The sequence below is a fragment of the Vigna unguiculata genome, chromosome 7 (genome assembly GCF_004118075.2).
Source record: "Vigna unguiculata cultivar IT97K-499-35 chromosome 7, ASM411807v1, whole genome shotgun sequence".
In the NCBI taxonomy this organism is placed as follows: Eukaryota; Viridiplantae; Streptophyta; class Magnoliopsida; order Fabales; family Fabaceae; genus Vigna; species Vigna unguiculata.
Genome location: NC_040285.1, coordinates 40,720,460 through 40,733,057, shown reverse-complemented (window position 1 = coordinate 40,733,057; position 12,598 = coordinate 40,720,460). Strand labels below are relative to the sequence as shown.

At 28.5% G+C, this 12,598-nt stretch overlaps 2 protein-coding genes across 2 annotated transcripts; both read left to right on the top strand.

Annotated features, from left to right (window-relative positions):
• The first annotated feature begins 4,617 nt into the window (after positions 1 to 4,617).
• On the top strand, positions 4,618 to 6,619 carry LOC114190639 (protein LAZY 1-like). Its single transcript, XM_028079600.1, has 5 exons — positions 4,618 to 4,794; positions 4,880 to 4,946; positions 5,026 to 5,783; positions 5,894 to 6,164; positions 6,245 to 6,619. The coding sequence occupies exons 1-5, from the start codon at positions 4,789 to 4,791 to the stop codon at positions 6,262 to 6,264; spliced, it is 1,122 nt and encodes a 373-aa protein (XP_027935401.1). The 5' UTR covers positions 4,618 to 4,788; the 3' UTR covers positions 6,265 to 6,619.
• A 3,713-nt stretch (positions 6,620 to 10,332) lies between these two features.
• LOC114190107 (UPF0235 protein At5g63440) lies at positions 10,333 to 12,343 on the top strand. The gene is made up of 5 exons (XM_028078875.1): positions 10,333 to 10,546; positions 10,624 to 10,989; positions 11,408 to 11,496; positions 11,774 to 11,842; positions 12,017 to 12,343. The coding sequence occupies exons 1-5, from the start codon at positions 10,432 to 10,434 to the stop codon at positions 12,074 to 12,076; spliced, it is 699 nt and encodes a 232-aa protein (XP_027934676.1). The 5' UTR covers positions 10,333 to 10,431; the 3' UTR covers positions 12,077 to 12,343.
• Positions 12,344 to 12,598: the final 255 nt, after the last annotated feature.

Below are 12,598 nucleotides of genomic sequence, written 5' to 3'. Positions count from 1 at the left end.
ATTTTTAGATTTTGTAAAAGTTTGTGCTTCCGACTACATTATATATTATTATATTATATTATGATTATGAAAAAAATTTCGTATCTCATTATTTTATTTAAATATTTTTATTGTTTAAAAAATAAAATAAAAAATTAATTTAATAGATGTCGATTAATAAAAATATTAAAGTCATCAAAAAAAATTAAAAATTAAAAAAAGAGTTTAGTATTATATTATTATTGAAGTATGTTAAATTTATAATTCTCCTATTATGATTTTTTTTTTACCAAATTAGTATGAATCATAATTATGATTTTAGATACTTTTTTGTGAAATTGACATGAACAATAATTATATTTTTTTCTTAAATTAGTATAACCTTAAATTATAAAATTTATAAATTTTTGTATTTTTCTCTATGCTAAAATATGTATAATTTTATACATTATCTTGGACTATGAACATCACTCCACAAAATTAATTAGTTTAAGTGGAGGAGATGAAGAATTTTTTTATTTAATTAAAAAATAATTTATATATTAAAAATATAATTTGTCCAAATTTCATTAAAATCTTTAAGAGAAATTCACTAGGAGGATTCAACAACAATAATAATACTTGAATTTGACTCAGATAAAAGATTCTGACTATCTCCAACAAAAAAAAAAATTAAGACGATGAGTTTGACTGTTATTTCTTATGTATCGTGAAACTTTTTCATATCCACTTAATATGAGACTTCAACTCATAAATGTAAATTTTTCTATTATTTTCTTCTACTGATATTTAATTTTAATGTAATATTTTCTTCCCCTAATATTTATATTACCAAAATAAATTATCCTTAACCTCATTGATATGATATGTTAAATATATTGTGGTACTCTTCTTGATTTTTTTTTTCTTATCACGTATAAGAGAAATTTAATAGATAACCTAATAAATTTTAGTTCAATTTGAACTAGTTTCACGGTCTAAGTCTCCCTGTTATAAAATATATAAATTAATTTAAAAGGTTTTAGTTTTAATTAATTATCAATCTTTTGAATAAACTTTTGGTTACTTTTTTTAACAGTTTGATTATGAACACCCGCTAAATATATGTTGATAGAGAAATAAATATTAAAGGAGATTAGTATATGATTTAATAAGTTTTTTCTATCATTAAAATTGGATAAATATATTGAATATAGATTCATACTTACTTCACCCCTCTCACGTACAATACTATGTCACCCATCTTATGTGTATTTATATTTACATTGCAGTTCAAACTCGTTATTTAAAATCAAAGTTGCTGTCCTAAATATATGGATAAACTATTTATATTCTTTAGTGCTAGAAAATTCGCACTCACAAATTTAGTTAAAAAAAAAAAACACATCTATCCTCATTTTTTAACATTCCTTAATTTATTAATGTTTATACGGAAAAGATATTAGAGAACTTAAATATTGTCATACCTCAATCCTTAACTTCTTGAGCTGGTTCTTTCTCGACCTCTACATGTCATCTGCTAGCAGAAAGTCTCTCAAAGTCAAATCTCAGAGGGGATTAATGAAAAGCGTCTCTTTAACTGCTGAGGTTCACGTGTATTTATAGAGTTATTAATTATGTTTATCGTCTTTTGTGGGCTGGACTAATGTTTGGATTCTAGATGGGCCTGGACTTGGCCCAGATCCTGTGTTAGTGTTCGTTGGTACTAGGGACCTTGTTTGTGACATTCTAAGTTTGGTATTATCGACTTATTATTACATATTGTACTGGACGGCTTGGGCCACTATGTTATACTTAAATGGTTATCGATTTATTAATTTTATTTGTGGGACTATGCCTAGACAGTCTTGGCCGTGTACTTGCCTTAGTCCGCCTAGATATAGTACAATTAATAAAAGTCGGCCTTCATCTTTATACTTCCAATAAACTAACACTTACTTCACTTATTTTATTTTAAAATAACATATTTACTAAAACATGAATAAACAATTTATACAAAAACAAATTTTAAAATTTAAAATTGTTCTCGTATTTCCTAACATTGTATTTTAATATAAATTTCAAATTAAAAAAAATAAAATACACTAAATTTGAATTGTTTAATTTTTTTAAAACATTTTATTTGAATAAAATAATAAGTTTATTAAATTTTGATTTTATTATTTGAATATTAATTATAAAAAAAAGAACAATTATAGAAATTCACAAAGTACTAGTTTATGCTATTTCTTAAAACAATTGTTGCCAAAACATTTTTTTTAGCTACCATTGATAAGGGTTTCTTTTTGTTGATGTTGATCATAGTTGTTTTTATTGATATTAATCTATGTTGTTATTTTTTTAAGTCGTTGGTCAAAATTATTTTTTTATCAATTTTATAAAAAAGTTTCAAAGTATAGAAAACAATCTTCATCATGATTGACTAAAATTATTTTCCTAAAACATCAAAGAAAACATTATTAACTTTGATTAAAAATAAGTCTAATTTACACAGAAGGATTGACATCACCCTTAATTCAAAACCTTAAAATAATGAATTTATAAATCTTCATCCTTATATAATACTCAACTTTCTTAATTTGATTCAATATAAGACTTAGATTCACACTTAAATTTCTAATAATAAATAATATCTGCAAATATCGACAACCGAAAACTATAATCCTAATAGGTGTAAAAAGAACACAGTTGGTATTGGTTGAAAAATAATTTTATGAACATTGGTTGAAACAAATTCAGTAACATCAATAAAGAGCTAATTTTTATTCACTACAATGGATAAATAATCCCAACTGGCATCAGTAAAAATTTACCCTAGTTGATATAAACTTGAAAATTTGTATTTAATATTGATAAGAAAAAAACACTTTTGAGGTTGATATAAAAAGCTTTGATCAATGTTAATAAAAAATAATATTGGTTTATATCAATAATCATGAGATATTGACCGAAAAAATAATCATAATTGATTGTAATTGGAAAGAAACTCTAGCTAATATCAATTCAAAAATATGTTGATCTAATAATGTTTCGACCTTGATCGAACCAACGACATCTCAACCGAAATCATAAAATATAACCGAAATCATAAAATATATTTCAATCTTGATCAAGTTCTTACGAATAAATATAAAGAAAATAAACATACATATAGAGTAAATATGAAAAAAAAAATCTTATCTTTTAAATAAAATTTAAATTTTATAATTTAAAATAATTAAATTACTTTTAATTTTATCAAATTACATTTTTTTAATTTAATCGTTCAATTAATATTTTTTTTCTTCATAAACCATTTCAAACTCTTTCATTTTATGAAGTTCCTTTAAGAATTTTTCATCCAACACAATTTAAGATAGAAACAATCCACACTACAGAAAGTTTAGAGTCAATAATAGTAAAAAAAAAGAAAATCTTACATTGCACAAATATATTTTTTACACTTGCCAACTTACAAAAACAGTAACATTCTTGTAAGTTATTAATAACAAATATAATGAAGAAAGCATGTGGGTCAATCAAATTATTTCCAAAGACATAATGAACCCCGTCTCAGGAAACAATTAAGCAAAAATCTGCTGTTATTAATTCGTTGTGACCATCTTGTCGGTAAGCGGAATAATAAAGAAGAAATTAAAAGCTGATTTAAGGTCACCATATCCATCTCTGCAACTAGGTTACACTAAATTAACAATGCTTTCAAACTTTATTTTATCATAGTAACAAGCGTATTTAATAAAATTACTTTTTAATATAAAACTTAAATTATATAACTAATTAATAATATATTTTATATACAAAATGAATTTTATTTATACAATAAAACTTATGAAAGTATTTTAATTTACCAACTTAGAAGTTTATCATAGAAAACAATGAAAAGATCCTCATCAGTGGATTATGAGCTAATAACACAACAAAACTTACATTACCTTTTATTTATATATATTAATATATAGTTAGCTAACTTTTGAGATCTAATTTTCCGAACACTTGTGTTGTTGAAAAACAAATTTTATCAAACTATCGTAATTCCTTAAAGTAAGATTGTAAGGAAGAACTTTCCAACGTTTTTTTTATGATAATTCAAATAGAGTATAATGTGGTTAGTACCTTTACATATACCTCATTAATTTTGTATATAGTATTAGATTAAGCAATTGGTGAATTAAAAAATTGATAGAAAACAACATAAGGAGTTGATGGTTATGAATGGTAGTTTTGAAAAGTTGATGTTGGGTGGGTAAGTAGTTGAAGGTGAAGGAGATGAAGCTAGGCAGATAGTGTTAAAAGTTGTGTGTGTGAAGGAAGAGAGAGAGAGATTTATTTCCTTAATTATATGATACAAATAATAATAATGCATGGGTTGGGGGCAAACACATTAACTTCTGGGTCTGCTAATGTACAACACGCCACACCACACCACACCTCACACACATATACATAGCCATATGATATGCATGTGCATGCATGCATTGTGAAGTTAAAATGGAAAAGGGGAGGCATTTGGACTCAACAAATCAATCGGAAACTGAATTTTACTTACATATATATGACCAAACATCGATGGATATATGAATTATTATGTGCCTCACAGTTATTGTCCACCTTCCACATGATCGGATTAACATTGTTTAGGACCCCACAACCCATAAGGTTATGTGAATGTTGACATAGAATAACAAACAATCTTGTAACTATCTCTATGTTTTTCTCCTTTTATCACATACACATAATAACCAACCTCCCTTCTGGAATGCATCATTTCTTTCTCTCATCACTTTTCCTCACAACTCTCTCAAACAAAGGATGAAGGTGAGTAAAGATAATGAATTATTGTAGGATTATGCACGTATAATATTTTTCTAATTCTATACTCACCCACTTTTCTTTGCTCCAGTTACTTGGGTGGATGCACAGAAAATTTCGTCAGAATACCGCTGAACCCTTCAAAGACTTGGTCATCGGTAACTTTCGTTTCATATCATTCGGCTACAATTTTCACTCTACTTTGATTAATTAATTACATCTGCTTTTGTGTTAAAGGGACTTGTGATGATGAACACAACTACCCGAATCCCAAAGGAAGCTTTGGGAATTACAAACATGTGAAACAAAGTCAGAAAGAGCAGACGATAAGAAAATCTTTCGCTGGTGTGGAAGACGATGAGTACGACGAAGATTCAGCGGGTGCCATGTACGAGCTCTTCCACGGCTTCCTGGCGATTGGAACCCTGGGTTCGGAGCCCTCAACAACGCCAACATTTGCCATATCTGTGGAGAACATAACCGAAAAGGAAGATGAAGTCACTGAGAACGAACTGAAGCTGATAAACGACGAGCTGGAGAAAGTTCTGGGAGCGGATGATGAGTCGTCGTGTGGGAGAAACAGCCATGTGAGCAATGGGAGAAGCAGCCATGGAAGCATAATAACGCTGAGCGGGAAGCCGTTGTTGGAAGGTGGAGGAGAGTCAAACGGGAATGGAAGTGCCGTTTGCCCACTTCAGGGGTATCTGTTTGGATCGGCGATTGAGTTGTCAGAAACCACAACCGTGGCTGTGGCAAAGCAGAAGGAGCACAGGACTTCGCTCGGCGAGCTGTTCCAGCGAACCAAGCTGGCTGAGGAGAGCATTGGAGGAAATAATAAGGATGATAACAAGAGAACTGAGAGGGAAGCAGACAAATCTGCCATGCATCTCATGAAAAAAAAGCTCAAGAAAAGAATGCTTCACACTTCTTCCCGAACCTCCTCCACTGCACAACCTCCTGTTGATTCTGCTTCAGCTGAGAGAAAACTGCATAAGGTGCACTTTCACATTCTTCTTTCTCTTCTTCACACACACACACACCTATTTCCTCTATACTTTCTTAAGCAACGGCACTTAATTCAATGTTTTCCGATTGTGGGTCGCAGATTCTGCATATGTTTCACAGAAAAGTTCATCCTGAAAATTGTACGGGTGCACAGAAGTGTGATAAATACCAAAAGAATGAGAACAAGAAGAAAACAATGAGTGAGGTGGTGCAGGGAGAGGACGATATAATGATACACCCCAAAAGAGCAGTGTCAAAGGAAAACATCATGCGACAATATTATAAGATCCAACCAAATCCATTCCACTTTGCTCTTGGCTGTGAAGATTCATCTGACAATAAGGAGCACTGGATCAAAACAGATGCTGATTGTAAGAATGCAATTACGAATATCATAAATTATAATTCTGAAATACGTATATCATGAATGAGACTTTTAATTATACTGCAGACTTGGTGTTGGAGCTCTGAAGATGGAAGACTGATGTTGGGCTGCAGCAGCAATATATGATATGATATGATATTGAAAAGAGTACGTTTGGGAGAAGAAGTAAATAAGAGAGGTAGTCCCTCTAATTACCTCTTAGTAGTGTATACAATATAGTAATAATTAATAATAGACAGTATCTGTGGTTGAAATAAAATTGTGAATGATGTATAAATGAAGTATATAAAAGATAATGTATGTATATGGTGTGCAATGCAAGGACAAAAGAAACATTGGAGATTGAAAGGAGTGGTAGAAGACCATTATATATGTGTGTGCAGAGTATCTCAGTTGTTTATTTCTATGGATCTTTATGTTTGTTTCAAACTTACAACCTTATGTGTTTGGCTGCCTAGTCCTACATTCAATTCCATTCTATTATCTATTCACTATTCACTCCATATATAATACATTCCAATAAATAGATCATAAAACATTCATTATTAATTAACATTAATTATATATATGCTTAATTATTTATTACTAAATAAAGTCAAAATTATTTTTTCATAATATAATTCCATTACATTGATCTTTCTATTTAATATGTTTGTTTGATCTTTCTATCTTATACCATCTCTATAAAAAAAAGTCATCATCTTTCCATTACATTGATCTTTCTATTTAATATGTTTGTTTGATCTTTCTATCTTATACAATCTCTATAAAAAAAAGTCATCATCTTTCCCATCCAGATATCCAAATTCAACGGGTATAAAATTTTTATCTCATCCCCATCCCATGGGTAACGGGTATAATCTCTTACCCATACTCGTACCTGTTTTCTAACTACTTCAATATTAATCTTTATAAAAGAAAAAAAATTACTGTAAAAAAAACATAATATTATCAAATCTTCAATATTAGGACGACGATCGTTTCTTCCATATCAAATACTTTGAAATAAATTATAATTGTTTACATTTTATATTAGAATACCAAATAAAATTTCATGAGAACCAAAACATTTATTAAATTTGCAAACTACAAACATTAATCAAACTTAGTTGATAAAATTAAAAAATATTTTAAAAAATATATAAAAAGGAAAACAAATATTCAAATTAAAATATATTTTAAATGTTTGTTTACTTCAATTTTTTAAATTCTAATGAATATCTTTTTTATACACTAATAAAAATTATAATACATCACTTGATCAAAATGACACAGAACAAATAATAAACATAATAATAAAATTTTGACATAGATTTTGTATCTTCTGAACTACAATATATGTTGGATAGTGACAAAAAAAATTTATGGCAATTACATTAAATTTTTATATTATAGTAAATAAAAGTTATTTATACAATTAAAGTGAAAAAATTACAGTATGATTGATAATGAGTTAGGAAATAAAAAATAATTAGATATAATATGTCAAAATATTATTCTACATGATGAAAATAAATAATAAATAAAAATATTAAAAATTTAACAAATGTGTGTCTTAGACATAATTTGAGAGACTATTGAAAGAAATCGCACAAAAGGAATCAAATGTATAATTAAGGGTATAATAAAATGAAAAATATTTTAGAGATCTAAATTTTTTTTTCAAATATCAACATACATACTCAAGGTTGAAAAAAAATGAAAATTATTTTAACAAAATAAAAGAGTTCTTCAAATTAAACAAAAATTAATAATAATAAGTAAATAAATTTTTTTATATTACCTTAAATTGACAGTATTAAACATTCTCATGTGAAAGGAAAATATATAATAAAGAAAAATAGTAAAAAATAATAGAAATATTCAAATGTGAGGTGTAAATTTTTTTTAATTGACATACATCATTTTAACATAATTACATAAAGGTTATAATAAGATAAAAAATATATTGGAGATGTGAATGAGTTTCATGACAAACCAAATAATTAAAAAAAATAAAAAATAGAAAAAATATATATAGGATTATTTAATTAATTGTGAATATTTTAATAATTTAAACCAGAACAAAAATATGACGGGGACAAGTATTGTGGCGGGATATGTACATCCCATACTCATCCTCATACCCAATTGAAAAAGTTGGAGATTCTCCATACCCATACTCAGTCAATGCGGGGATTTTCCATCAAAACAGGGACGGGTTTGGACAATATCCACAGGGACGAGTTTATTTGTCATCTTTATCCATATTATTTTGTAAAAAATAATTAAACAAAATGTACCATAATCCACTACCTTACGTATAAAGTTTGGGATGTATTTAATTGAAGAGAATTTATCTTTGTAAATTTTACGTTAATAAATTATTATTTAAATATTATAATTATTTATTTATTTTCAAAGTTTAAATATCAAAATGTATAAATTTCGAGACTAAGAACGTATTCAAAAGATTAAGATTTATTATAAAGATAGTATAATATTTGTGTTAAAGTTGTTATTGCTTTTAAAATCTGAATAAAACACTTATTTAAAAGTTGTAAATACTTACTGGAGGATGAAGATGATAACGAATATTTATACATAACTCCATCCTGCCGTATATCATCGCTTTCAATCACTAAAATATTATATAATATTCATATAATTATATTTTTTTTAAATTTGAAATAGAAAAATGAAATTATATATTATTTTGACATTAAATATATAAAAATATCATATTTTATTTATTATTATTTTATTAATATTTTAAATATTGAAGAGGTAGATAAGAATGAAAGTAATAAACATATCTCTTGATAGGAACGAGGTGAAAAGATCTATATCTTTTACATATAAAAATGTGAATGCATTTTTACAAAAATACAATTTTTTAATTTACTAAAATGACAACTTTTAAAAAAAATAAGTGATATGAATAAGTTGTGTCTCGATTTTACTGTGAGGAAGTTATTTATAATAGGATGACACAACATTAATACAATATTTTTAAATTGATGTTATATTAATGTAGTATAATTTTAGTTCAGTATATATTAAATTAAAATTTTGTCAGAATTAAACATCTATATTTCATTTTTGGTATAAGTCATGTGAGAGTGACACAATTTCAACTTAAAATTATACAAGATGACATAACTTTAACTTTTAAAATGCTCTAAGGTAGAATTATTAACGTCGACACGACTTTTTTACAATAAATTCATGTCATATTGACATAATTTTTTTATAATAAAATTATATCACTTTAACCTAACTTGTTTACATAAAGTTGTCTAGCCTTAAAACAACTTGCTGGTATATATAATATTTTTAAAAGTTGTTTATTTTAATAAATTTTGTAGTATTTTTAAAAGTTATTTATTTTAATAAATTTTAAAAGAATCACATTACTTTAGTAAAATAACATAAGAAGAACGAAAGAATTTAGGTTAAACAAATATTATTTCAATCCATTTAAACATTACTTGTATTTATTATTTTAAATATCTACAAAAACGGAATCTGATAAATCAAAAGAATGTTAAAAGTGCCATTAAGACATTAATTAAGGAATCATTAATCTATATTAATATCATTATTTTTACATTAAAAACTGAAATAATGAAATACATTAACTAAAATAGCATAAATGCATATTACATATTTTTTTAAAGACAAAAATATATTTTAAAATTTTAGACAATAATTTTTTATACAAAATAAGGATTTTGGAATTTTTAAAGTCTTTACTCAAATTAATACTTTAATTATTTCTTCTTTTATAATTTTAGATGTTCAACATTATTTTTTTTCTTATTTTTCTATTAATATAAACTTTCTTATGTTTAATTATATTTAATTTTTAATAATATTAAAATATATTTATTTTATTATTTAATTTTTATTAATAAACATTAAATAAAATATAGAACATACTGTATAACATTTATGAGTATTTTTATCATTTAACTAAAATAAAATTGTATCAATAGTTTGTTAAATCAAATTTTAATTAATATTACATTTAATTATGTATTTTTATAAGATTTTGTATGTATTAACTATTCTTGACCGGCAGGTCAGCGAGAGCAATCTCGAAATGAAATGATGGAAATGTTTCTCGTGGCCTCCCGCAAAGAGAATAATAAATAATTAGTGGGCAAGGCCTGGCCCAAATAAAGATAGTGGGCAAGGCCCAGGCAATTCATTATTAGTCTCTTAGTTACGAAGGCTAAGGCGGCGCGGTGGTGGTGGTTAGCGGAAGAGAAATGCCGAAGAGAACAACGCACACGTACTCAAGCGAGGATGCGGCTCCGGAGGGTCCACACTCCGATCTCTTCGTCTATTACTGCAAGCACTGCGCTTCCCATGTCCTCATCACTGGTTCGTTTCTTCCGTTCTCAATTCTCAATTTCTCCGTTTCGTATCTCTGTCTCAATTCCTCTTTCGTCCACGCGAAGATACCCAATTGCAGAAAATGCCCAAAAGGAAAACCGACAAAGCTTATGTACTCGACAAGACCAAACATCTCGCCCGATTCAACATTCACCACGCCGGAAAAGTTCTCCTAAAGAGAGGCGAGGGCAAATTGGAGAAACAATACCGCATGAACTGTATGGGCTGTGGTCTTTTCGTTTGTTATCGCGCCGAACACGATTTCGACTCTTCCTCTCTCATCTATGTCCTTGATGGTGCCCTCAGCACTGTTGCTGCCGAAACCAACCCCCAGGATGCCCCCGTTCCACCTTGTATATCGCAGCTTGAAGGAGGCCTTGTTCAGGTTGCTATAGAAGTTGAAGATCGTGCACAACGTTCAGCAATCACCAGTACCCTTTCTCTTCCCTAGTAATTTCATCTACATATGCTCCACATCCCACTTTCTCTGCTTTTCGGGCTACATATGCAAATCTCTCATTCATTATCTTTTGAAAACCCCATGTGCTTCCATATTTCTATGCTTCCCACCCTCTCATATTTTCATGGATAGATTAAGAAACAGTATGGTATTATGGAACAATGATGTTTTGGAGGCCTTAATTAAGAAGAGGAAATCAAAATGGAGCTAAAATGAGAAATTTAAGAATAAATGCGCACATTTTCATCCACATTCTACCATAGAGTTGTAACTTGCTCTATATAATGCAATGCTTGCAGTACATTTACTGTGGAATGTCATATAATTTCTTGATAAAATCCCCGATGAATCTTGAGGATTAAATTTATATTGTTTTTTTGCTGTATCAGGAGTAAATGCCGATGATGTTCGAGTCACTGTTGCTGCTCCTGCTGCCCGTGGAGAGGCCAACAACGAACTTTTGGAATTTATGGGAAAAGTATATTTAAAACCCTCTTTGTTTCTTTTTTTATTGGATGTGGGTTTTGTCTTAACATCAAGGTTGTTTACCTTGTGACTCTGTGGTCACGGGATCCGGTTGCAAAGATGGCCTTTCTTCTTAGCTGCCTAGTGCCTACACTACACATGATCCTCCTTGAACTCTCAGGACTTTTTTTGTGGCCCTTTTATGTTATTTTGTCTCTTTGCTCAATCTTTCCCTTTGGCAGAAGACAACTGTAGCACTGACAACTTTCTGCTACACATTTTTTACATAGGTTTTGGGTTTGAGATTGAGTCAGATGACTCTTCAGAGAGGATGGAATAACAAATCAAAGCTCCTTGTGGTGAGTTACATTATTATCAAGTATACCAAGCATTCACATTGATATGAATTTGGGCTTCTTTCCAAACGATTCTATTCTGAATAATCTTATCAATTCCACTGGCTTAATTATTCTTGTTTCCCTCCTATAACATTGTCCCTTTGTAATTATTTTCGCATTTGACGACCGTTTCAGGTGGAGGATTTGACTGCTAGACAAGTTTATGAGAAGCTTTTGGAGGCTGTGCAACCTTAACGTTGTTTGTTTAGCTTTAGTATCCATGGTATCTGTCTGGCTTCTGTGAGGTTCATTTGCATTTCCCATATTAAGCCAGGTTGAATCTCATTTTTTATGCAAAAACGAGTGAGGTTTAACTTTTTCAGTTGTAATGTTGTTTATTAGATTCTCAACAAAGCATGGCTACGGTGCAATAGAAACCTTATTTGTCATGCTCATGTACTATAAACACTTGATTGGACGGCATTAAGTGAACAAAATCTACCTGGTTAAGAAACGCATCAATATCTTTCTCTTTTTTCGAAATATCAAGGGTAAATTATGTATTGCACTCTACTTTCACAGTTTGTTAAATATTTTTTAATAAGGTAATATTTTGACACATTTTTAACTCATTATCCTAATTAATTTTTAATTATCTATTTTGATTATTTTTAGTGGTGTGATATAATAATTAAAGGATGATTAGAGTAGTGGATTAAATATGGATAAAAAAATATCAAAATATCATTATTTTTATAATTTGGGTCACTTAATTTT